Genomic DNA, 25,320 nt, shown 5'->3' on the forward strand with positions numbered 1-25,320 from the left:
ATAACTGATTAAAGAAATTCCTAACAAGTTATATTTTAATTACACATCACAAAGAAGTTATCAGCTTTGGCTTTGATGGAACTCGTAATAGTGCCACGCAACACCTGTTGAAGTTGTGGTGTAAATTAGAGAATCGTCGGTCGCTACTGAGGAAAGAAATATTCAGAGGAAATGCAGCACCAGTCAAGTTGCCAAGCCAACAAGACTTCCACAGTCAACCACTTGGAAAATCATGTGTAAGATACTGAGACCTTATCCTACAAGTTATAAATCACCCTTGAACTGATACAAGAACATTTGAACATTGTACTCCAATCCCGGGTTTCAGTAGAAACCAGCAGCACTTGTCTGAGCAATGTTATTAACTGACATGACTCACTTTTATCCCTTTGTCCAAACTAACACCACCTGTAAAGAATACGCTCCACGTGTCTTCATACAAGGGCCTTTCCATAATGAAATGGTACAGTATAACATACTTTCACGAATCGCACTTATTATTAAAACAACTGACCAGCACAGTTTCCACAAAGTTTGAGTCATTGATTTACCATAACACGTCCACCATACCAACATATACCACACCAATGCAATCTTGAAAATTTGGAAGTATTATTCAGCTGTGCATCTCATTCTCTCATGAATGCAAGCAATAATAGGCACAAATGATAAATTAACTAACATTATTATGTTGGCTGTGTGAATCTAGCGATCAGTGCCCTCTAATTACAATTATATTAAACACCGGAATAGTCTTTCCCACTGTCTCATTGGTTTGCCTATTAAATATGATATTCCCGTGTTTTGATTATTAGTTTCCAAATTATGGACATCAGTATAAGACGATTCACTTCAAATATTATAAAGTACCATGTAAAGAACTGCAAAACACATTCTCATTAATTAAATTAAATAATAGCAACAAGGTCATCTTAAACTTATTCAGCAAGGTATAAATCAGGTAATAGCTCGTTAAAGGTAAAACGTCACCTATTCCTATAATGGCTATCATTCAAATATCAGGTCATCCCATAAGTAATGTCCGAAAATTTAATACAGGAAGTGTATCATCATTTCTGTCTTTGTTGAAGGCTTTAATGACTAAAATATGTAGTAGGACGTGTATAAAAATGTTCAGACAAATAAAAGAAACTAACCCAACTCCACTTCCTCAGATCGTTAATGAAATAAATTCTTATGAAGATGGATGTGTCTGAGGAGCACATTAGGCATATAATGCTTTATGAGTTTAAAAAAGGCAATAGTACAGCAGAAACTACACGAAACATTCAAGGTGTTTATGGTGCAGGGTCTCGTAATGAAAGAGAATGTCGAAGATGGTTTCAGAAGTTCAGATCAGGTGAGTACAGCTTAAGTGATGCGCAATGTTCAGGTCGTCCTGTTGAGTTTAATGATGGCTTGCTGCTGGCTGCACTTGATTAATATTGTGATCTAACAGTTAAATAACTAGCACAGAAGCTTAATTCAACCCTTCAACAGTTCACCGTCATCTGCAACAGCTTGGAAAAGTGTCAAAACTTGGAAAATGGGTCCCCCAAGGTTTGACAGAAGCCAACTTTAGAGCAAGAGTGGACATTTGCGCTTCTCTGCACTCTCGTGAACGTAACTCACCTTTTTTTGGACAGTTAAGTAACTGGAGATGAAAAATAGATATATTATAAAAATGTTAAGCGCCGCAGACAATGGCTCAGTGCAGACAAATTAGCTAAAGCACAGCCCAAAATGGACCTCCACTCTAGGAGAGTATTGTTAAGTGTTTGGTGGGATATTGTTAGCGTGATCCATTTTGAGTTTTGTTATTCAGTGTAACAATTACATCAGACTTCTACTTTCAATAGTTAGAGTGCTTAAATGTTGCACTGAAAGAAAAAAGCCTGTTTTGATCAATCGTAAATGTGTTGTGTTACACCAGTCACTTCTGCAAAAAACTGATGATGGTTTGGTTTTTGAAATTTCGCACAAAGCTACTCGAGGGCTATCTGTGCTAGCCGTCCCTAATTTAGCAGTGTAAGACTAGAGGGAAGGCAGCTAGTCATCACCACCCACCGCCAACTCTTGGGCTACTATTTTACCAACGAATAGTGGGATTGACCGTCACATTATAACGCCCCCACGGCTGGGAGGGCGGGCATGTTTGGCGCGACTCGGGCGCGAACCCGCGACCCTCAGATTACGAAGCGCACGCCTTAACGCGCTAGGCCATGCCAATCTCAAAACTGAAGAACTACATTAGGAAAAACTTCCACATCCACCTTATTTTTCAGACCTTTCCCCATCTGATTATCATCTATTCCGAAGTCTGCAGAACTATCTTGATGGAAAAGAGCTTGAAACACATGAAGATGTCAAAACTACCCTCTCTCTATTCTTTTCTCCAAACCCCAAGAATTTTATAGAAGTGGCATTTAGAAGCTTGTGAATCGTTGGTAGGAAGTAATTAATAATAATGGAACATACATTATTTATTAAGTAACATTAAAAGCGTTTGAAATCCTTTCTATTTTCGGAACCGAAAATCGGACATTACTTAAAGGATGACCTGATAGATTGCATGGTCACGCTCAGTTAAAACATTACCTGTTTCACCCCTGTAGATAAACAGATAAAAATTGACTGGACCGAACAGCTAAAGTATTTGGTTATGAATATGATGTTAACATCACCCATTTTGCTCCTACAGATAAAGTTGTAGATTACAGATATGAAATTGTAACGTTATCTTCTATAGAACTGAAGCTAGAATAGTAAAATACAGATGTGAAACTGAAACGTCATCTTCTACAACCATAAAGTTAAATACTAGAGTACACATGGGAAATTAAAACGTCATCTTGTACAACCCTAAGGCTATTATAGTAGATTACAGATCGGAAATTAAAACGTCACCTGCTACAGTCCTACAGCTGAAGTAATAGACTACAAATATTTAACTACAGATGTGAAGTTTAAACGTCATCATATACACATCTACAGACTTAAAAGATATACTACATGTGTTATGGTAAAACCGTTGTCTACTTAGCTCCAACAAATAGAACTTTAGGTTACAAATCACAATAAGAACATACATTTAAATAACTGTTGTTTTTCTCGGCCCAACAGTTAGATTATTAGATACATGTTATGTTAAACCTGTGATATTTTACACTTCTTCCACCTAAAGCAGTTGACTGAAGAAGAGAAGTTGAAACATTATATATTTCATCCCTACATCAAAGATATGTTTCGCATGCAATTTTTAAACATTTAAGCACTTGGTCCACTTCATTGCACGTTAGTACATCATCACTCAGCATTTGAACACTTAAGACAATCTACATTGGCATTTATTCTGCTGAAGTTTTGTTTGCACCGTTACATCTTTTAAATTATCTGTGTTATTATTATTCTATTATTAGTGGCGATTATGATATACCTTTAGAAAATTTGTCAACACGGGTGGTGTGTCCTCACACTTTGAAAACAATACTTAAAATTCCTAAAAATATTTATTGTAACTTTATTTTTTTAACCATACTGTATCAAAACTTACAGTTTAGTAGTGTGTTATCAGGACCATGTTAAAGGTAAAGCAGAAGTGCTAGCTGCACCAGGGCCCAGACAATTTGGAAAACCTAACTAAAGGACAATTTGAATTTTTTATGCATTCTATGCGCTTGTATTTTTAGGGGAGGTGGGGGAGAAAAGCTATTATACTACCCCAGGCCCCATCTGACCTATATACGTCTCTGCGTGTTATTCTAAAGTCATTTATTATTATTTTTAAATGACGGGCTTGGTTTAGTCGTTAGTGAATATGGACTTTGAATTAGAGAGTTCATGGTTCGAGACCCATTGTAACAAAAACATACTTTCCAGTTTGGAACCGTGAGTATGTTGCAAGAGTGAGAGTCAAATCCCAATATTTGATCAAATAAGAATTACCCAATAATTAATAGTGGATGTTATTAGTCAGTTGATTTCTCTTTAGTCTTTCAATTCAAAATTAAGAGCAGCTGTGCGTAGATAGCCTATATGTAGTTTTGATAGAAATTCTGAAAAAAACAACAAATAATTTAGATAAGTTGAATCGTTCTGCATAAAGCACAGTGGAATAGTATGATGTATTTTTTGTCAAAACATGTGCCTCAGCAAAAATGTCAATTGAAGTGTAAAGCATAAACTATGAATCTCCATATTTAAATGTCTAGGAAAACATTTTTTGATATTTTTAATTAGATAAAAAATGCCTACAAATAGACCTGTTGAAAACAAATCTATCAAACCGAAACTTGTGTGCTTATAGCAAAACTTTTCATAATAATTCTACATACTTTATAATGCATTTTCGAAATTCAGCATAATTACTTTACTTGATGTTTTATAAAGTTTTATAATTATAATTACAATTTGACAACATGTAATTCCCAGACTTTCATATTTTAAAAGGTAGGTTTACGAAAAGAAAAACAAAAATCAGATGAATTATCGTTTCAAAAGAAAAATATTGTCAGATCACTAGTGATAGATAATTTCTAAATTTATTTTGTTTGGTAATCATTAATTTAAAGAGTTTTATAGATCGATTAGAAATATAAAAGGCAGTATACTAAATCTATATATTAATTTATTTCTTGCCTAATTTAATGTCTTCTAGCAATCAATATATGAATATAAAAGGCAGCATACTAAATCTATATAATAATCTATATCTTGTGTAATTTAATGTCTTCTATCAATCAATATATGAATATAAAAGGCAGCATACTAAATCTATATATTAATTTATTTCTTGCCCAATTTAATGTCTTCTATCAATCAATATATGAATATAAAAGGCAGAATACTAAATCTATATATTAATTTATTTCTTGCCCAATTTAATGTCTTCTATCAATCAATATATGAATATAAAAGGCAGAATACTAAATCTATATATTAATTTATTTCTTGCCTAATTTAATGTCTTCTATCAATCAACATATGAATATAAAAGGCAGCACACTAAATATATATATTAATTTATTTCTTGCCTAATTTAATGTCTTCTATCAATCAATATATGAATATAAAAGGCAGCATACTAAATCTATATATTAATTTATTTCTTGCCTAATTTAATGTCTTCTATCAATCAATATATGAATATAAAAGGCAGCATACTAAATCTTATTATTAATTTATTTCTTGCCCAATTTAATGTCTTCTATCAATCAATATATGAATATAAAAGGCAGCATACTAAATCTTATTATTAATTTATTTCTTGCCCAATTTAATGTATTCTATCAATCAATATATGAATATAAAAGGCAGCATACTAAATCTTATTATTAATTTATTTCTTGCCCAATTTAATGTCTTCTATCAATCAATATATGAATATAAAAGGGAGAATACTAAATCTATATATTAATTTATTTCTTGCCTAATTTAATGTCTTCTATCAATCAACATATGAATATAAAAGGCAGCATACTAAATATAAATATTAATTTATTTCTTGCCTAATTTAATGTCTTCTATCAATCAATATATGAATATAAAAGGCAGCATACTACATCTATATATTAATTTATTTTTTGCCTAATTTAATGTCTTCTATCAATCAATATATGAATATAAAAGGCAGCATACTAAATCTATATATTAATTTATTTCTTGCCTAATTTAATGTCTTCTATCAATCAACATATGAATATAAAAGGCAGCATACTAAATATAAATATTAATTTATTTCTTGCCTAATTTAATGTCTTCTATCAATCAATATATGAATATAAAAGGCAGCATACTACATCTATATATTAATTTATTTTTTGCCTAATTTAATGTCTTCTATCAATCAATATATGAATATAAAAGGCAGCATACTAAATCTATATATTAATTTATTTCTTGCCTAATTTAATGTCTTCTATCAATCAATATATGAATATAAAAGGCAGCATACTAAATCTTATTATTAATTTATTTCTTGCCCAATTTAATGTCTTCTATCAATCAATATATGAATATAAAAGGCAGCATACTAAATCTTATTATTAATTTATTTCTTGCCCAATTTAATGTCTTCTATCAATCAATATATGAATATAAAAGGCAGCATACTAAATCTATATAATAATCTATATCTTGTGTAATTTAATGTCTTCTATCAATCAATATATGAATATAAAAGGCAGCATACTAAATCTGTATATTAATTTATTTCTTGCCCAATTTAATGTCTTCTATCAATCAATATATGAATATAAAAGGCAGAATACTAAATCTATATATTAATTTATTTCTTGCCTAATTTAATGTCTTCTATCAATCAACATATGAATATAAAAGGCAGAATACTAAATCTATATAGTAATTTATTTCTTGCCTAATTTAATGTCTTCTATCAATCAACATATGAATATAAAAGGCAGCATACTAAATCTATATATTAATTTATTTCTAGCATGTAACAATGTAGGTATCAAATTTTAAATAACATTAAAACTCTTTGGAATGAAATACGTATATGCACAAAACGTACAAAAAATAAATAATTCTTACTTGTTTGATACACTCAATTCTATTTCCTTCTAAAACCTCTAGGTGTCCAACGGTACGATTTCCTTGAGAACAATGTTGCATACCTATTGTGAAGGCACTGATTATATCCGACATTGTAAATAAGCACAACTGCGATCCCTTAGTTTTGTCAAGCTGGTGACCATAAAGACTCGACTGAACATAAGAAAAAGATACATAAACAGCGTTGTAAGCTTCGTTGCTGTTTGTTTCCGTGTAATGTGGTGCAAAATATGCAGCTGTTGCAAATGTGTAATCAAGCAAACCTGTGCATTTGATTGGTAATTCCATGTACGAGAAAAATGACACATCTTTTTGACATACACGTGCTAGACGAGTTTCGTACACATTGCTCTTTGGACTTTTCGGTTGTACAGTAATGAAATAAGAAAAGTTGCCATAACTGAAACCATATATGTATTGAATGTCGTAACTCGATTTGAATTTTTTGTGAATATCAATCCCAGTAATAGAGAATTCTGATTTGAACGCATATTCAAACACAGCTTTTTTATCTGGTTTGAAACTAATAACTCTACTGCTTACTGACATTGGAGACATATTAAGTTGTCTTCCATCGTAAGATGATGCAGAATACAAAACATTTATTGAGTTGGGTCCTGGTGCAAAAAAGACAACAGTTGAGTTTTTACTAGCAATGTAACTAACAGTGTCATTTCCTGGGCCAATGTCAAGAAGATGAGATAAAATATTTGAAGAGTGAAAGCTGCATGAACCTTGAAAGATGGTGCCACAACTGAGTATATAATCTTCGGTATCACCGATCTGTTTATAAAATAAAAGCACTTTGTTATCATTGTCTTTCAGTTCTCGCTTGTGGTCACAATCATAAGGAATAGGATAGCAGTTCGAATTGTCAAATTTGGGTCCAGTTTCAAAATTTTCCAAAACGAGCAAATCACTTGTTAATTTATATATCGCATTTCGACCACCTACAAAAACATTTCCTGATTCCCTCTGAACAATAACCCTGAACAAAGGAGCCAACACATTACCATTGTTGAAACTCTTAATGTTCTCAATCACGTTTTTAATTTCTCCAGTAACCAACATTATCTGGAAAGTCACGAACATTGTGTTTATTATCCATCCACGTGAATAATCCATTCTTTATGGTTCACATAAACAATGATGCACAAAAAGTAATTGTTATTTTTTCGTACTTGTCTTGCCAAAAACAGTAAAAACCTGAGTTATGTCAACTTCCAAAAAACAAGGAAAGTAATATTTGTTAATGATTAATATATACCATGCCAGATGGAATTGAAACAACCTTTTCAATGGTTATTTTCATTGTAATAAATAAAACGTTTTTATTTGAAGACGTTAATATCATTTCCATCAAACTTTCAAAGTGAAACAATGAATTACTTCTATTTTAATTGTGAAACGTAACGTATATCCAAAAATATTCATCAATACTTCAGGTATACATAGACCTCCTTAATCCACCAGTAAACCATAGATGAATTCTCTAATAAAATATTTTCTTCTTCCTAGAAATTCTGCAAGAGAGAGAGAAAAAAAAAAAGTTATATTAAACTATAAAATGTGAACCCAAATAAGTTGTTATTGTGTAGATTATTACAGTCTCTTATTTCAAGCACTTAACAACATCAAGTACGTACATGTGTACGAGAGAAATTATTTGCTTTTATAATTGCATAATGGCTATCTGTCCTGTGCCCAAGATAAAATCACTCTTTGTCGCTGTGCCACTGGAGGGCGCAGGCGGTGCCAAAGATGAATAATCAATAAAAGGTAACCAAAATTATTAGTTTCTCAGTGACTCGGAAGTACGTCTAAATATTTATAACGTTAAAAAAGCGAGATTCGATGCTCGTAGTAGAAACAGCAAAAATGGTCCATTGTACAGTTTTCTACCTTGTAATACCTGTATTCCAACTTAGAATACTTTAGTATCAGTAAAAATGACTATTCTAAAACAAATATATTTTTGTGGCTTAGGTACATACAAGGTATTTTGTCGCGCAGAATATTAGTAAATATGTCATCTTTTACGAACATCTATCTGACACAATGTCCAAAACCATGACTTGCATATTTAAGTTTAAATGTAAAAATACAGATAAAACACATTGTATATGTTATTTACATTATGCATGTTAAAGCCGTATAAGGAACAGAAAATAATTTCCTTTTCCATTCAGTATTTCGTGTCGCTCCACTGAATAGTGACACATAGTATTATTTGTATACGTATACTTTTAAACGTAGAGTATAGCGTACATTATATATAACAGTTTTAAATACGAAAATCAGCAAGTGAAAACCATAGTTGACATAAGATCGCGTTTGAAAGGCATATATCAGAACTACATTCATGGGCTGAATGATTCTGCCAAAATTTCATCGCTTTGGGAAATAATATGTAATAGCTCATTCCGATGCAAAATATTCGCAAACTCGTATCATAAAGCTAACTTCAGATTGTGGATTACGAAATTACAAACAGGGGATATCCCTTGCACTTATTATATTAGGTTTGGAAAAAAAAAAAAAAAAAAGAACATGGATCCACGTGGAGAAACCAGGACTAATGAGAGAAAATATAACAAATTGCCCCCCAGTTTTGGTAAAGAAAATGCAGCGTTTGTAACAGATAAGAATTATCAAAGGCAAGTGGCAAAAGCCTATTGCGTGCTTTAGACAAGAGTACATAACATAACCAAGAAGCATTTCTGTTTATAAAAGTGACATAACTTAAGTAAACACAAATAATTAACTCGACAGAAATGTTCGATTGTCGCATAACCTCAAGAAGCTCAAAATTAAAAAGGGCATCTCTTGTAAAGATGCTTATTTTTGTCGGCCTTGATAATATGCGCGCACTTCATTTCAACGGATGTAAACAAAAGGCAGAAGTAAATATACTTTAGTGAACATTTGGTATAAGAACATATTAAAGCTTATCAAAGTTTTTAAAAAGGTCTAAAGTTAAGTCGCAAAATAACATTATAACTTTATTTATTGGTATTACTAAGTATGGTGAGTAGCCGTAAATATATTAAAGCAACAAATATACAAGTTACAATGTTAGTTTATCTTTTTTATCGAATATAAGCTGTACTTAATAAAGGCTTAACTAAAGTTAGGCTTAATACAACTAGACTTACAGATTTCGTTGTCTGGGATAAGAATTAATTTGTATCATTCTAAAAATTCAGTAGTTTAAGAAATACTGTTCAAATAAAGATATTAATTTAACCCCAAATGTTTCACAGGTCTCTGCTAGTTCATCCTATTTGACACTAAAATATAGCACCTATGGATTTCTGTGCGATGGAGCTGTTAGTACTTCGTGATCACTAATTTAGATCAGACTCTGCTCGATCATTTTCAGGCTTAATAATATTTTTCGCATGCAAATTCAACAGTTTTTGTCCTTAGTGTCACTGATTTTATTCTTGGATTAAATTTGATGACTGGGGAGTGTTTTTTTTTAAATATCTACTGAAACCCCTGCATTTACGAAATCTTTCAGTCATTCTGAAGGTTCAACACGAACTTCAGATTTCTTTAGCTTGCATATGTATTATGTATTCTAATGATAAGTTCCTTGCAAGTCTCCACAATGTGCAAATAAGAACGGAAGTATATGAGGAGTGGTAGCTTACAGAAAAGTGAATCATCTTTTATGTGGAATGCCCAGTAAAGATAAAGCTGTGATTAGTTTTAACTAAATAAATACATACAACGCCATGTTTTTTCCTGTTCTTGATGCCAAATTTATTTGAAGATTTGCTGAACATTGCAAAGGAAAGCGTGTCTTACAGTTGTTCTTAAATATTAGAAAACATTCCTACATAATACTATGCAATAAAAAGCTATATCTCATTTATCAATAGAACAAAATTAGAATATTCTTCGAAAACTCTAGCCCAATAAATTATATGCATGTATAAAATAAAATAAAAAGTTTTAACATCACCTGTCCCTTCCTTCACTACTGTACTGTACTGCGCGTAACAGTCCAGTTGCATATCTGTCAAATTACCTGGAATCATAATAGTAAATTAATAGTTTCGATTAGACGGGTATAACGAGGCAAACTAATGCAATCTGTCGTTGTCCATTATTTTGAACTGCTGACCAAAAGGAAAGCGACCACCCATCAGCACCCACCTCTTACTTTTGGACTTCTTTACCAAAGAATAGTGGGTTTTACGTCTCATTTTAACGTCCTCACGACTCGAAAGGTTGGCATACACAAAAGAAAATACATCTACATTGTACGTAGGTACTTTGATTACTAATTGTTTCTTTGCTTGTGGGCAAGCGCAAAGTTTTAAAATAAGCTTTCTGTGCTGTACCCACCACAGGTATCGAAACCCAGTTTTCAGTATTTGTAATATTTAAGAATTATGCCTCACTTATTGGGAAAGGGAGACTTCACTACCTATGATGCTCTAAATCAAAAATAACATTTAAACAGAATAATAAAATGTTTTCCAACCCAAATTGTTATTTTTATTTTAACATAACATGACCAGGCATAACCCAGTGGAAAGCCTATCAGATTATAAATTCGGGAATTCATAGTTTGCATCATGTTGATATAAAATTTGTCGACATTGGTACCTTCGCTATGGCATAAGAGTGACTTACAAATCTCACTATTCTACAAGACAGGAGTAGTCAAAGAATTGGAGACGGCTGTTATTAACTATCGTCCTTTCCGTCTCTATATTAAAAATTAAAGACGGCTATGCGTCGAAAGCCCTTTATGTAGTTCTGTTCGAAAACTTTAAAACAAACACATAAAACATATTAAGATTTTGCTTGTTTGTTTTTTAATTTCGCACAAAGCTACACGACGGCTATCTGCATTAGCCGACTAGATGGAAGGCATCTAGTCATCAACACCCACCGCCAACTCTTGGGCTACTCTTTTCGCAACAAATATTTGAATTAACCGTCACATTATAACGCCCCCACGGCTGAAAGAGCGATCATGTTTTGATGCGTGGGGATTCGAACCTACGACCTTCAGATCACGAGTCGAGCACCCTAACCACCTGACTATGTCGGGTGAACAAGTTGGGGGAAGACGTTTATTTAAATTCTCATGCAGGGTATATGGCCATTTGTTTCTTTTCGTTTCCCACATAGTTGGTTTAAAATAAGTTATCGAGTCGGATATACAAATTCATGAGCACTAATGGGTTTTCACCACGTACTGATAAAGCAGTTACTGGAAAAATAATAACTAAAGAATTCATTCAAATATAAGAAAAATATATTAACATTCTGAAGTAACATATGCACTGTATAATAAATAAAGGTACATAATGTATTTGCTTCCCAAAGTACGATAACAAATTTCTATATATTTGCAGTATTTAAAGAATGTGATCTACACAAGAAATTACTTTGTAAATTTACCTCAAACATTTACCTGACTGAAATACGTTTAAATAAACTGCCGTCCTATAAACCTATTGGAAAAATAGCATATCTTCAATCAAATCTTGAATTTTTACTTCCCTCTCTCATTCTTAACTAAAGCGTCATGACTGGTTTTGTCCTGTACACAGATTTCAAACAGGACATTTTGTTTTCCATTTGTATGGCAGTAGCAAAAGTAATGACATACTCCACCCGTCCCCATTTCATTTACCTGAACATAAATCAGTACATGCGCCGTCGTACACACACAAGTTAATATATACACACACACAGAAATATGTATTTGTGCATTCGAGATTCTTTAATTCCAAAATGTATAAATACCTCCAAACATGCAGTTTATAATTAAACTCAGTAAACCATGAATTGCGTGGAAACATGTTGGTTATTTCGAATATTTGTCTGTAGATGGCAGGGTACGAATACAGGCCAGAAAGTCTTGGACTATACGAACGAGAAGGGAGCCAGCCATGCAAGAAATAAATTATAGGGAAGGTCGTCACCTACATACAACCAATCTGTGTACTTCTTAATGTGTGTTTGCGTATATGTATATATATATATATATATATTGTTTTAAAAACTTAATAGGTTACATAACATTGATTTATATAGCTTACCACAATGTATATATTACCCAAAACCTAACCACAGGATATGTGTAGGTTTAATGCGCAGTCATCCGGTGTATGGTAGAAATGTAGAATGACTAAAGTACTTAGAAGAAGAAAAGAAAAAAAACAGCGGGTGATTGAGGCTTCCACTTCCCCAATATCAAAGTTGTGAATCATTAAGCCTTGTCCTTTTGTTGATGTAATTTCATTTTTTTTCATTTATACAAAGTTGTAGAATACATCATCATGTAGCGTATAAAGCTCTGTTTGCAGAAAGCAATACAATAAAGAAGTAAAATTATTTCTACAGATTAATACTTGGGACACTATCAAAGGGGGGAAAGCGATAAATATAAGCTGCATTACTTGCTTTTGGCCCAACATATCTTATTTAAATTCAATATTAGAATAATGCACATATTAAATCTTGTCAAGTTAGAATGATTTAACAACTTACATAGTTGCATCAGGAACTATATCAGGTTATTAATGTTAAATGCAACAACAATGCAAGTGTAAACCAGTCTTGGTAACTTTTTAAGTCTTTTCTTTTATATATTTTTGCCTATTATGGGAACACCACAACAACAAGGAACTTAACGTATTCTGTAACTCCTGTTTTATCAGTATTTAAAATGTATTTGAATAATATTTATAAAACTTATAAAATAATAACTTAACGATGAACTAAAAGCAACGAAGAAACAGTTTTCAAATAAAGATTGTTTGTAGGTCTTTATTTTTTAACTTCTCAGCTTCGACTAGAACGTACAACGCTAAAATCAGAGGTTCGATTCCCCTCGGTGGGCTGAGCAGATAGCCCTTTGTGTGGCTTTGCTATATGAAAAACACACAAACACACTCGACTAGAACGTCTTCAGAAAATTAAAATATTCATTAGTGTTTCATGACCATCAACTATAACATCTGTACAAGTAATTAAATAACAGAAAATGTTCTTATAATTATATACATATTTGTTTATTCACGTTTCAGTGTGTGCAATGGCCAAGAGTGTTAAGGCTTTCCACTCGTAATCCGAGGGTCGCGAGTTCGAAGCGGTAATAATGTTTGGCATAACGGGGATTCTAACACTAGACCGTCGGATTACGAGTCAAGTGCTTTAACCACCCAGCCATGCCGAGCCCATTTATAAAGCACTCTATAGAAGAAAGAAACGCGAGTAGTTTCATATTGTCAAGCAAATATTGATCGAGAAAGCTTTATTGTAGAAACTAAAGAGTCCAGTTGATTATACGAAACCGGTATTTAATGATTTTATGTATTTGCGCTTTTATTTATTTCTTGTAAATTAACAATAATAAATAAAAGGTATTTGTAATATTTTAAATAATTTTATATTGTTTCATTTATATATGTCCTAAATTTTTCGAGCAATCAACACTATACTTTTGTAATTTAAATCACAAAAAATCTGATAGCCCGAACGTTTTCAAAAGCGTTCGGGTTATCGGTTTCTCTTGTTTTTTTTTTGGTTTTTTTTTTTTTGTGGTTGATCTTATTTCAATCTTAATTAATTTCCAAGCATCATGCTTTTAACACTTTAGTTAATAGACCAGAGATGACCTAACGGGTCCCCCCGTTAGTACTGCGGTAAGTCTACGCATTCACAACGCTAAAATCAAAAGCTCGATTAAATTCGGTGGACTCAGCAGTAAGCTCGATGTGGCTTCGCTACAGGAAAACACACACACATTACCTAACGATGAAGGCACACCAGTCGTAAACCGAGGGTCACGGGTTCGAATTCTCGTAATCCAACAAGGTTGCACTTTCACCCGTGACGGCGTTATAATGTTCAGTCAGTTCCACTATTCGTTCGGAAAAGAATAGCCCAAACGTTGGCGGTGGGTGGTGTTGATTAGATGCCTTCTCTCTCGTCCATCACTACTCAATTAGGAACGACTAGCCCATACAGCCGTCGCACAGTTTTGTGCAAAATTTAAGCCTTAATTAATTTTAGAGTTAAGTTTACCTGAATATAAAATATTAAAAAACACTCATTATAACTTACCCATTTCTTAAGATGTTTTATTCAACTTTTTGTACACGAAACATTTCAGTTAAGTTTGGCACTTAAATCAGAATTTGTTGGACCACCATCCACGAAACTACGTACGTCCAACACTTAGCATGGAAAACTGACTAAATACGTAATACACGATGAATCAACTTGACACAAAAGGTTTTGTCGGTTTTCGGCTAAACGTCTCGTCATGAACGGATAAATACACCGGAAGTGGAATGAACGTAAGAACCTTTTTTTTTTTTACTATTTGTCGTGTTGTTAGTGGTCACGTGAGCACTTCAGGTTTTATTGTTCTAGGTTATATCAAGGTATCTCGCAGATTTTTACGTATGTATCAACGTTGTAGGGTTCATAATTATCACAAATGCGAGGCCTAACACTGAAACTTTAAAATACACAGATCACCTGCAAATGTCCCTCGATAAACAATTTCAAGGTAATGTAGTCTTGTGATTTAAAATAACAAATTATTTCGTGCTTTTTCAAAATGACGATGGTCTCTTTTCCAAAACTACTTAGATATTCGAATTTCTTGTTGTTGTTTTTTTAAGTGGATTAAATTATTATTTTGTGGTTTGCGTATTTTTCAAGCACCATGAATCTGGTAAATATGTGGTCGTTTAGACAGCATTTCTCTACACTTATACGTCGGTAAGCAAATTCATTAAAATATTAGAGCTTAGAAATAAATTATAAAATATCCATTTAATTGTACAGTATGAATAAGCCTTAATTATTTAAAGGTATTCTTGTATAATGTTCTACTTGTACTTATTTAAGTGTATCCTTGCATGATGTTCCATTTGTACTTTTGTCATACCATGACAAGCGAATAAAACTCAGTAACCTTGTAAACACAGAATAATAAAAATGTCGATAAACTTCTACCGTCTTATTTTAATACGTAAGGTTTCAGCTCTAACGCTACAACATTAAGTCTGAAGTTTTTCAGCAGTGTTTGGATAAGAATTGCAGTCATGTGGCTAGAGTGGTTTGTTTGGTTTGAATTTCGCGCAAAGCTACTGGAGGGCTATCTGCGCTAGCCGTCTCTAATTTAGCAGTGCTTTAAGACTAGAGGGAAGGCAGCTAGTCATTACCATCCACTGCCAACTCTTGGGTTACTCTTTTACCAACGAATAGTGGGATTAACCGTCACATTATAACGTCCCCACGGCTGAAAGGGCGAGCATGTTTGGTGTGACAGAGATTCGAACCCACAACCCTCTGATTACGAATCGAGTGCCTTAACTACCTGGCATGCCGGGCCGGTTAGAGTGAATTGTTTTGTGTAAATCTGGTATTGCCGATTCAATTAAGTCACCTCAGATTTAAACAGTCTTGAACATCAGTTGAGTGAACCAATCAGCTTGGAAATAAGTCTAGAACTAGCAGAAGGCTGATCAGTTCACAACTACAGTAAAGGCGACAGCGCCTACATTGCAAGTACAGATTGTGTTTACATTTGAACTGGTAACAAAAAAAATTTAATATAAAATTGTAGGGATGGGGGAAAAAAAAGGTAAAAAAAATTAGAGAGCATTTGGGACGGGAGATAATTTTATATTATCCATTCATGTATCCAGCTACGTAGCGTATATATACATCCACTCTGTGAATGTAGTGAATGAGAGGTAGAATGCAGGAATGGATGATGCAGATTTTCCTCCCATCCCAAATACTTTCTAGCTTCTGATCTTTTTTTTCATCCGAACAGTTTTAAAATAGCTTTGTGTTACTAGTTTCTGCACTTTTTACGAGTCAAATTCTTTGCTTTTAGTGGGGCTGTAACTTCTAGATCGAAGGCACAATTTCACCAACTTATTGAGGCAAAAAACCCCGGTGGCACAACAGTATTTTCTGCGGATTTATACCCTAGAAATCGAATTTCAATACTTGTGGTGGGTGGAGCACAGATAGCCATTTGTCAAGCTTTGTGCTTAATTTCAAACAAACTAAGAAATAAAAAATAAAAAAAAAGATTCCTAGTACAGATGCTATTCATTTGTGGAACTGGAACTACAACGTAATTTTCATCGTGTATCTCACTTGATGTTCAGTTCATTTGTTTTTTTAACACAGACTTGGTTAGTCATAGTGAAATTCAGTCTTAACTGGAGATTTGTCTTTTCAAACCTTCCGTTATATGGCTGATCTACCTAACTGACTCTTTGAGGAAATTAGTTCACCTGAAAATATGACATCTGTAAACACAAGATAAAGATTATACGTCTTGATAACCAAATAATCACATAATAGTAACTATTATTGATAAGTCTGTATATACATGAAATAAAACTTGTGTTAATGTCCTAGAGTCTGCCATAATTAAAATAAAAATAATAGCAAAATGTGAAAACTGAAACCGATAGGACTGAAATCCGAACTCCTGTTTACAGCGCAAATGTTTTAGTTAATTAATCTACCGCTTCTCCAATACCACAGTTCTCGGTTTCCAATTTATTGGTTTATAAGTGCAATGTTTGAGAGGGATCTTTATATATGTACTCCTCTCGATATAAAGACTAGGACAAGGTGCTGATTCAATACTCAGTATGATATTAGGTACTCGCGTGGAAACGAATAAGAAATACGTGGAGTAATCGTTTCAAAAATACAGTTTTGTGTAGAGTCGTGATAAAGAAGCTTCGGAGAAAATAATTTCCTCTTTCTTAAATGAAAGGTTTGTCAAACCACTTAAGGTACTCACTGTAACCAAACTTCCCTTATGCACCTGTTTACCATATCTCCGGAGATAAGGCTCCCTTATCAAGAAACAGTTAAAAATTATTTAACATTTATTGTCCCTACAATTACTTGAAACTTATTTTGAAACCGAATTTCAGACTCAATTTTTTCCGCTACGAAGACTGTTTGCCAACTGCCTGTTGTTCACATATCGTCACGTTCGGAGAACTTAAGGCCTCCTATATTGGTGAATTGGTTTGATTTTGAATTTCGCGAAAAGCTACATGAAAGCTATCTGCGATAGCAGTCCCTCATTTAACAGCGTAAGACTAGAGGGCTAACTCTTAGACTACTCTTTTATCAATGAATAGTGGGATTGACCGTTACATTATAACGCCCCCACGGCTTAAATGGTGAACATGTTTGGTGTGTCGGGGATTCGAACCCTTGACTCTCTGAATACAAGTCGAGAGCCCTAACCACCTGACCATGCCGGGCGCCTATATGAATGAAACCAAACGTCACCTTAAACTACGAGCATGTGGGCATATCTATACAAATTGGGAAGAAGGTTACGAACATTCCTAGCTCCGCTATCTATCAGCACAGTACAGAAACAGGACATCCAAAGTTCTCTTAACAGCAAAATACGACACTGAACTTCCAAAAAAGAAACATTGTACATAAAAACTCTCCTTCCATTCCTATATAATACACAGTCCTCACTAAATGTAAACTTATTTTAGTTAAACTGTTTCAATTTTCGTTTACTCAAATTATATTTGTTTATTCAGATTGTTTACTCTTATATATTTCTGCTGCAATTAAAAATATTATTTGTTTGTTCCTCTAGATTGCTGATGATGGAATTTGAGGATTCCGAGACGTTTTATAAATGCTTCCTATTATCACATTCGTTAAATTGCATTTTCCGAAAAAAATGAGTCGATTACTGACACAAATATGTATTGACTGTTTATAATCAGATTGATGCAGCCTCATTGTGCCAGTGTTACACTGCTCAGGTCAAGTTCACTCAACGCACAGTGGAAATTAGCAACGCTAAAACAATTAATTATAATTAGCATTCAAAATATGAATAACCTACGGAATGATGAGTTTATGAAATATGGCGTTCATATAGTTTAGTTTTATTCAGTGACAACCATTAGACAAACTGCTTTTAAAAAGCTTCGCCTTAACTATGTTTCTTTCTGTAACTCGAATTGATTGATATTTTAGTTAGGATAAAGTATTGACTAATTCGTAGTTTTGTCAACTTTTATCTGCATGCAAGAAAAGAAAATAGAAAAACAACTTTGGCTCACTATTAAGTTAGTTAAAAAAAAAACTGTACAACCAAATGTACCGCAGTTAGTCCAATAAACTATAGGCCCGGCATGGCAAGGTGGATTAAGGCGTTCGAGGGTCGCGGGTTCAAATCCCAGTCGCACCAAACCTGCTCGCCCTTTCAGCCGTGGAGGCGTTATAATGTTACTATCAATCCAACTATTCGTTGGTGAAAGAGTAGCCCAAGAGTTGGCGGTGGGTGGTGATGACTAACTGCCTTCCCCCTAGTCTTACACTGCTAAATTAGGGACAGTTAGTGCAGATAGCCCTCGAGTAGCTATGCGCGAAATTCAAAAACAAACAAACCAATAAACTATAAATGTTGTTCAGGCCCGTTCGCAGTATCTTTGAAATGGAAGTTATAATTTGTGGGATCAAAAGTCAACACATGCGAAGCACAAACTAATAGCATGCACAACATACTAATGCTACGGGGTCTGAGGGCATATCCCCACATGATTTGTAAAAAAAAAAAAAAATAGATGGATTAAAACTTGGAAGCAGTCTCGCATGAAATATAGCTTGAACATTGACTGTTTACATAAAATTCACAAAAAAACAATGGAAAGTCAACAAATCATCGTGTCGTAACACTCCATGGGGAGCTAAACTAGAATTATAATAAATACGTATGTTTTATTATGGTAAGGTTTTGTACTAGTTATCCGCATGCAGAGTAGCTATCAAGTATTAAATTAGCAATATAATTAGTAATAGTATATTAGCTATTTCGATCACTGGCTGTTATAAACGCACATGTATACACAATTGAAATAACATGTTAGCATGCCCTATTTTTCTTGGGTGATTTACCATAAATAACTTGCATAAGGTTTGATGAAGTGTTGACAGCAGTGTTGTAATGAATAAGTATTAAAGCTAGAGCACTCAGTCTTTCTTCGGTGTTGTGTACATCTCTGGTAGTTAACCAATAGGCCGAATGTTCATATAATTATGAACATAGTGGTAGTGTAGCTAACAGTTTCAGTAACATAAGGATATTTTGTACACTGAAGCACGCTTTTAAGCAGTAAGCCAGTATATGAGGAGGAACAGAAAGCTATCTTGTTTTTCGAAGAAATTATTGGTAAAAATAAATATTTGGCTAACTTTGCCTGTAAAAATCTATAGTCTGTCTGATATCAGTGATATTTTGAAAACTTGTGAATTTTGAAGGTATAAGTTTCTGAACTGATGCTGCTGCTCTACACGTTCATGAAATCAGGAGAAAATATTGCTGATAACACTATGTAACACTCTGAATAGTATGTGTTATTTCTTAATTGCTTATGTTGTAAAAGTACAGAAAATGGCCATTATTCCCTTCAAACTTTGCTTTTGTGACCTGGATAATAAAATTTAGAAATTAACCTATTTTCTATGTATTGGGTTGAGGAATAATTCGTGAGCGTTTTTTTCAAGTTAAAAAAATATATTCATAAATGAAACGCTTTCGCAAAATATTTCATGTCATTTGGTAGATAATTTTTTGCTCTAATAGATGGTGTGTTTGATTTTCATATGTCTTTAATTTTTGCTTTCATTTTCAGCTCATTAAATGGAATGTCAAGTGGACAAAATCGAGCATTTTCGACACCATCTGCTTTTCGCATTTAATTTCTTAGAATTCCGTTTAAAACAATGCATACTATATACCTAAGTATTACATGAAATAAAGTATCATAATAAATGTTTTGGGTGTAATGTGTTCATGCATTGAAGTATTGTATAGTCTTGCATGTAATGCTTGAATGAAATTATTTAAAAACGCTCACGAATTATTCCTCAATCTAATAAAAACGGGCAAATTTGCACATTTTCATTTACAATAGGTCTGAATAAAACAACATACGAATGAAGATTTACATGTTTTTATACTAAAGTTATACAAAAATTTATATAGAAGTGAGTAGTTTTTCGAGATTTGCGACTGTATTGTAAATCACTTTCACGTATCAGCCCCCAAATATAGTCTCCCATCTTGTTTTCCTTATACGCTTCCAGATCACAAATGCGAAGTTTGAAGAGAAAAAATAGGTCTTTTCCATTTCTAGGCATAAGCAATTGAGAAATAACATTTTCTGCCCAGGAACAAGAAAAAGTAAAAATTTTATTACATAGTGTTATGTGGTCAATAAAAGGAATGTTTACTATTTTATTAAAGTAGTCCTCAATGGAACTATATTCTGTATTTGGACGTTGGGCTTGTCGTTGGCTAACTCGTGGCATACTAACATGAATATTAAAATTGTTTGCACTATTAATTAATCAACTACATTCACTCTTAGTGAAGTCAGTTCTTAACAGCATTGTTCTATTAGTGAAACACCAGAGACGTTATATTGGTTTGGACATTGCAAATTTACAAAAACTTCTTTCAAATAGTAAATTTTAAACAAAAAAAATGAATTCAAAGAATTCCATGATTTTTAGATAAGCCATATCATATTTATTGTCCTCAGCAGCATGTCATTAAACATCTCAAAATTATTATCTCTATAATCACTAACCTCACATATGTGAAGTAAAAATGTATGACATAAAAAAAACCTTGGAAAAACCTTCGATATTCTCAATCCAGTGTTTAACGCCCACACTGAATAGTGGAAAACGTAATGAAACTGTTCCATGACTGATGTTCTTTTGATAGAATGCCTTTAATAGTTCTCCACGTTTAGAGAAGCGGACTGTGTTTGTTTGTTGTTGAAATTTATCATTAACAGGTCACGTGTGCCTGCTATAAAGAAAATCCTGCTTACAAAATATAACAGTGGCAATACGGTTTCTGACTTTCAATTATAAAGTGTCAGCAGAAGGTATTGTATGCGACTATTTCGAACCAAAAATATTTCATCAGAAAAATGTAGACACTGTAGAAAACGTTAAATATCATAAGCAGTTGTGCTATAACTATAACTATATAAGCATACATTTCTTAAATCTCAAAAATAGGAGGTTCAACCAAAATCACCCCCTGCGTAGCTGTATCATGTTTATTTCTGGACATGTGTGTAAATTACATATCAATTATAAAAGGATCTAGTTAATAGTTTGCTACGTAACAAGTACATATAGAAATAAAACTTAGTCGAGTCTTATTTCCACATAACCATGCATTTTACGCTTCCTTCTTAATATCACGTGTGTGTGTGAACTTCGAAATATGTCTGTTGCAGCATCAGATTAAAAAATTGCACTTTATGAAATTAGTTTTAAAATCCTTAACATCAGACTGCTAGAATACAATGAGAATTCTAGAAATATACCTTTGATATTATGAATATGACAAGATTATTAAAAATTGTTAATTTAAAAGGGTTTGTTTATAGTTAAGCACAAATTTCATAGAAGGAATCGAAATCATTAAAAATAAAGAAACTATATAAAGCAGAAACGTAAATGCAAATAAAAGTAAATAAAGAAGCTTAAGGTTTCAGACAGTATATCCTCAAACTACAAATCCCTATTTTGGCTCTCCTAATTGTTACAACTACAAAATGTCTGCCTCACTTTCGCCTAGAATCGCCTACTCCTGTTTATACGATTCTTGCCAATCCTAATAATTAGCTTCGAGGATGGCTATTCTATATGCAGTGTCTATAAAGTTTGCAATCACAAAGAATTGGCTACAATTCAACACTTGCCATCAGTCATCATCAAGGTTACTGATCCTTTTCTCGAAACCAAACTTGATGCTGTCACTTAATCTACGACTTAAAGATTTCTGTTGTTGGAGACAGCTTAGACGTTTGTGTAACATGACCAAAATCAATGATACAGTAGTGAAAACAAACAATGATCTTATCAGCAGCAGACCCAGCATGGCCAAGCGTATTAAGGCGTTTGACTTGTAATCCAAGGGACGCGGGATCGAATCCCGGTCGCACCAAACCTGCTCGCCCTCCCAGCCGTGGGAGCGTTATAATATGACGGTCAATCCTACTACTCGTTGATAAAAGAGTAGCCCAAGAGTTGGCGGTGGGTGGTGATGACTAACTGCCTTCTCTCTAGTCTTACACTGCTAAATTGGGGATGGCTAGCGCAGATAGCTCTTGTGTAACTTTGCGCAAAATTCAAAACAATCTTATCAGCAGCATCGTGTCAGAATGGGCAGGAACCCTGTACATAACCAAATGATACGCGATGTCAATATAGTTGAAACAATAAGTTAATAATCGTTATGATACATGTGTGATGCCTGCCATATAAACATTAAATTACACCCACGGCCTGTACGCAGATATATATGTATCCATACAGTAGATTATAAGGATCCATATAAATAACAGACTACATCAAAACGATTCGATGTCAACTGTTACACAGTCGCTGTTTGTTCCCTACACAATGCGCAATGATGCGTTTAATGATAATGCCGAAGTTTTATTATAATACTCACAGCCATTTTTGCTGTAGACTGGTGGAACAATATTAAGTAATAATAAATAAAAGCAATGAGCGATCCTTATTATGAATCACTACTGTAGCTTATGATTATATAAGAACCATGGAAATGTTGAACTGCAATGAAAATTGCTGTACATACTGAGAACGCCAAGGATGCTGTAATATTCGACGATGTCAACCAGATGCGCCGCTAGGCACTGGCACACGGGGACCGTACCTCAATTCTCTCTAGCTATGCCCGGAATCCTCAGTTGGTATCTTGAAAAATCCGAATACAAGTCCATGATCGCTATCATGATGAAACGTCGAATATTCCAGCGCCTATGGGCCCAAGTCCCCAATCTTTTAAATACTTAGCGACACCTCTGACGACAGGAAAGAGTAAGACAAGCTAATGATTAATTCAACTGTTACAGACTAGAAAATCTGAAAACTTTTCTGACAAAATTCTGTCTCAAGCCTATCAATAAATTACACTTGACGTAGGACAACTTTCTGTAGATAGTAGTTTCCTAGGTTGGATTGGCATCAAACTGTGAAACATCATCTTGTAGAGACAGTTTTGTTTTTGTTTGTTTTTGAATTTCGCGCAAAGCTACACGAGGGCTATCTGCGCTAACCGTCTCTATTTTAGCAGTGTAAAACTAGAGGGAAGGCAGCTAGTCATCACCACCCAACGCCAACTCTTAGGCTACTCTTTTACCAACGAGCAGTGGGATTGACAATCACATTATATCATCTCCACGGCTGAAAGAGTGGGCATGTTTGGTGTGAAGGAAATTCGAATTTGTACAGAAAAGGGTAGCATTTAAGATGCAACAAAGGCCAGTTGTAATTGGTAAGATCCAGACTATTTCTAAGCGCTAGCCATTAGTTAATAAGTTTTAAAAATAGATTTTACAAACAAAGAATTAATGAAAGAGATAAAAAAATCATCCACTTCCAACTTCCAAAGAGATGTAGTTCGTATACATTTAAACGCCAATTTTGTAAACTAATTAGAAGCTTGCCCAGTCTAGAAAATTCACTTTCTAAAAATTATGCTTTTAAAACTTGGTACATAATTATCCTCTACATTTATGTAACACTTGAAAATTCGAAAGAAAAATTTATCATTACATGTGATTTGTTTCTTTTGAATTTCACACAAAAGTAGTCTAAGGCCATCTGCGCTTCCATCTCTAATTTAGCAATGATAGACTAAAGGGAAGATAGGTTGTCAACAAACTAACCGCCACTTTTTGGATTACGTTTTTACCAACAAATAGTGAAATTGACCGTCAATTCTAACGTCCCACAACTGAAAGAGAGAGCATGTTCAGTCACAGGTATTCGAAACCTCACCCGCAGATTTCGAATTGAGTACCCTAACTATCGATTCATGCCAGGCTTCCTACCTACGTAGTATGTGTTTTGTTACAGCAAAGCCAAATCGTGATATCTGTTGCATCCACCGAGAGAAATCGAACCTCTGATTTTAGTCTTGTAAGTCCGAAAACATATCGATGTTCCACTGGTGGACCACACGTGAGCTAACAAGCAAATAGTGCATATCAAAATATTTAACTTCGTTATTTCCCTACGTCATCCAGGCCGAAGGTTACGTTGCTCATAGGCCTAAACCTAAACCTAGAGGAATCGTTTCGATACTTAACAGTGATCTTAACCCCTCTATATGACCAAGAATGAAATTTACAAGTTACTTAGTATTAAATAAGAAAGAAATAAACAAGATAATCATAAATTATCACAAAATTCATCGACTCTTCCGCAGCAGACTAAGGTAAGCCATCCGATGGTCTAATTTGTCTGTTTTCCATCAAATAACAACATTTTTACTCACCTCAAACGATCTTGATATTAAAACAACATTATAAGAGCATATGAAAAGTAAAATTGTGGAAACGGTACCTGGGAACAGCAGTTATTTGCAAAATGTCGTAAATTTGTTTTGGTTTCGTTCAGACCATTCTGTTCAGTTGTTGTGTAACGATTTTAAACACAGACCTGTTCTCGGTAGGAGTTCTCTGTAACGGTTTAGTTTAATCAAATTTTTTAACACAGCCTATACTGTGGCTTCTACAAAAAAAAAAAAAAAAGCACTCCCAGAATAGGCTTAGAATGACGTTATTACTGGTAATAATACAAATATTCCAGTGATAATATAAGGTATACACTTTCAAAGGTAGATAT

The 25,320-nt window shown here is 33.7% G+C and overlaps 1 protein-coding gene across 1 annotated transcript in view; it reads right to left on the minus strand.

The window, feature by feature from the left end:
• The window catches only part of LOC143236343 (hepatocyte growth factor receptor-like), an 81,249-nt gene that overhangs the window by 53,752 nt on the left and 2,177 nt on the right, over window positions 1–25,320 (minus strand). Inside the window, exon 2 of the mRNA XM_076474617.1 lies at window positions 6,553–8,096. Within this exon, the coding sequence (XP_076330732.1) occupies window positions 6,553–7,698 (1,146 nt within the window). The 5' untranslated portion in view covers window positions 7,699–8,096. The remainder of the gene's footprint in view (window positions 1–6,552; window positions 8,097–25,320) is intronic.

The sequence above is a fragment of the Tachypleus tridentatus genome, chromosome 13, assembly GCF_004210375.1.
Source record: "Tachypleus tridentatus isolate NWPU-2018 chromosome 13, ASM421037v1, whole genome shotgun sequence".
Classification (NCBI taxonomy): Eukaryota; Metazoa; Arthropoda; class Merostomata; order Xiphosura; family Limulidae; genus Tachypleus; species Tachypleus tridentatus.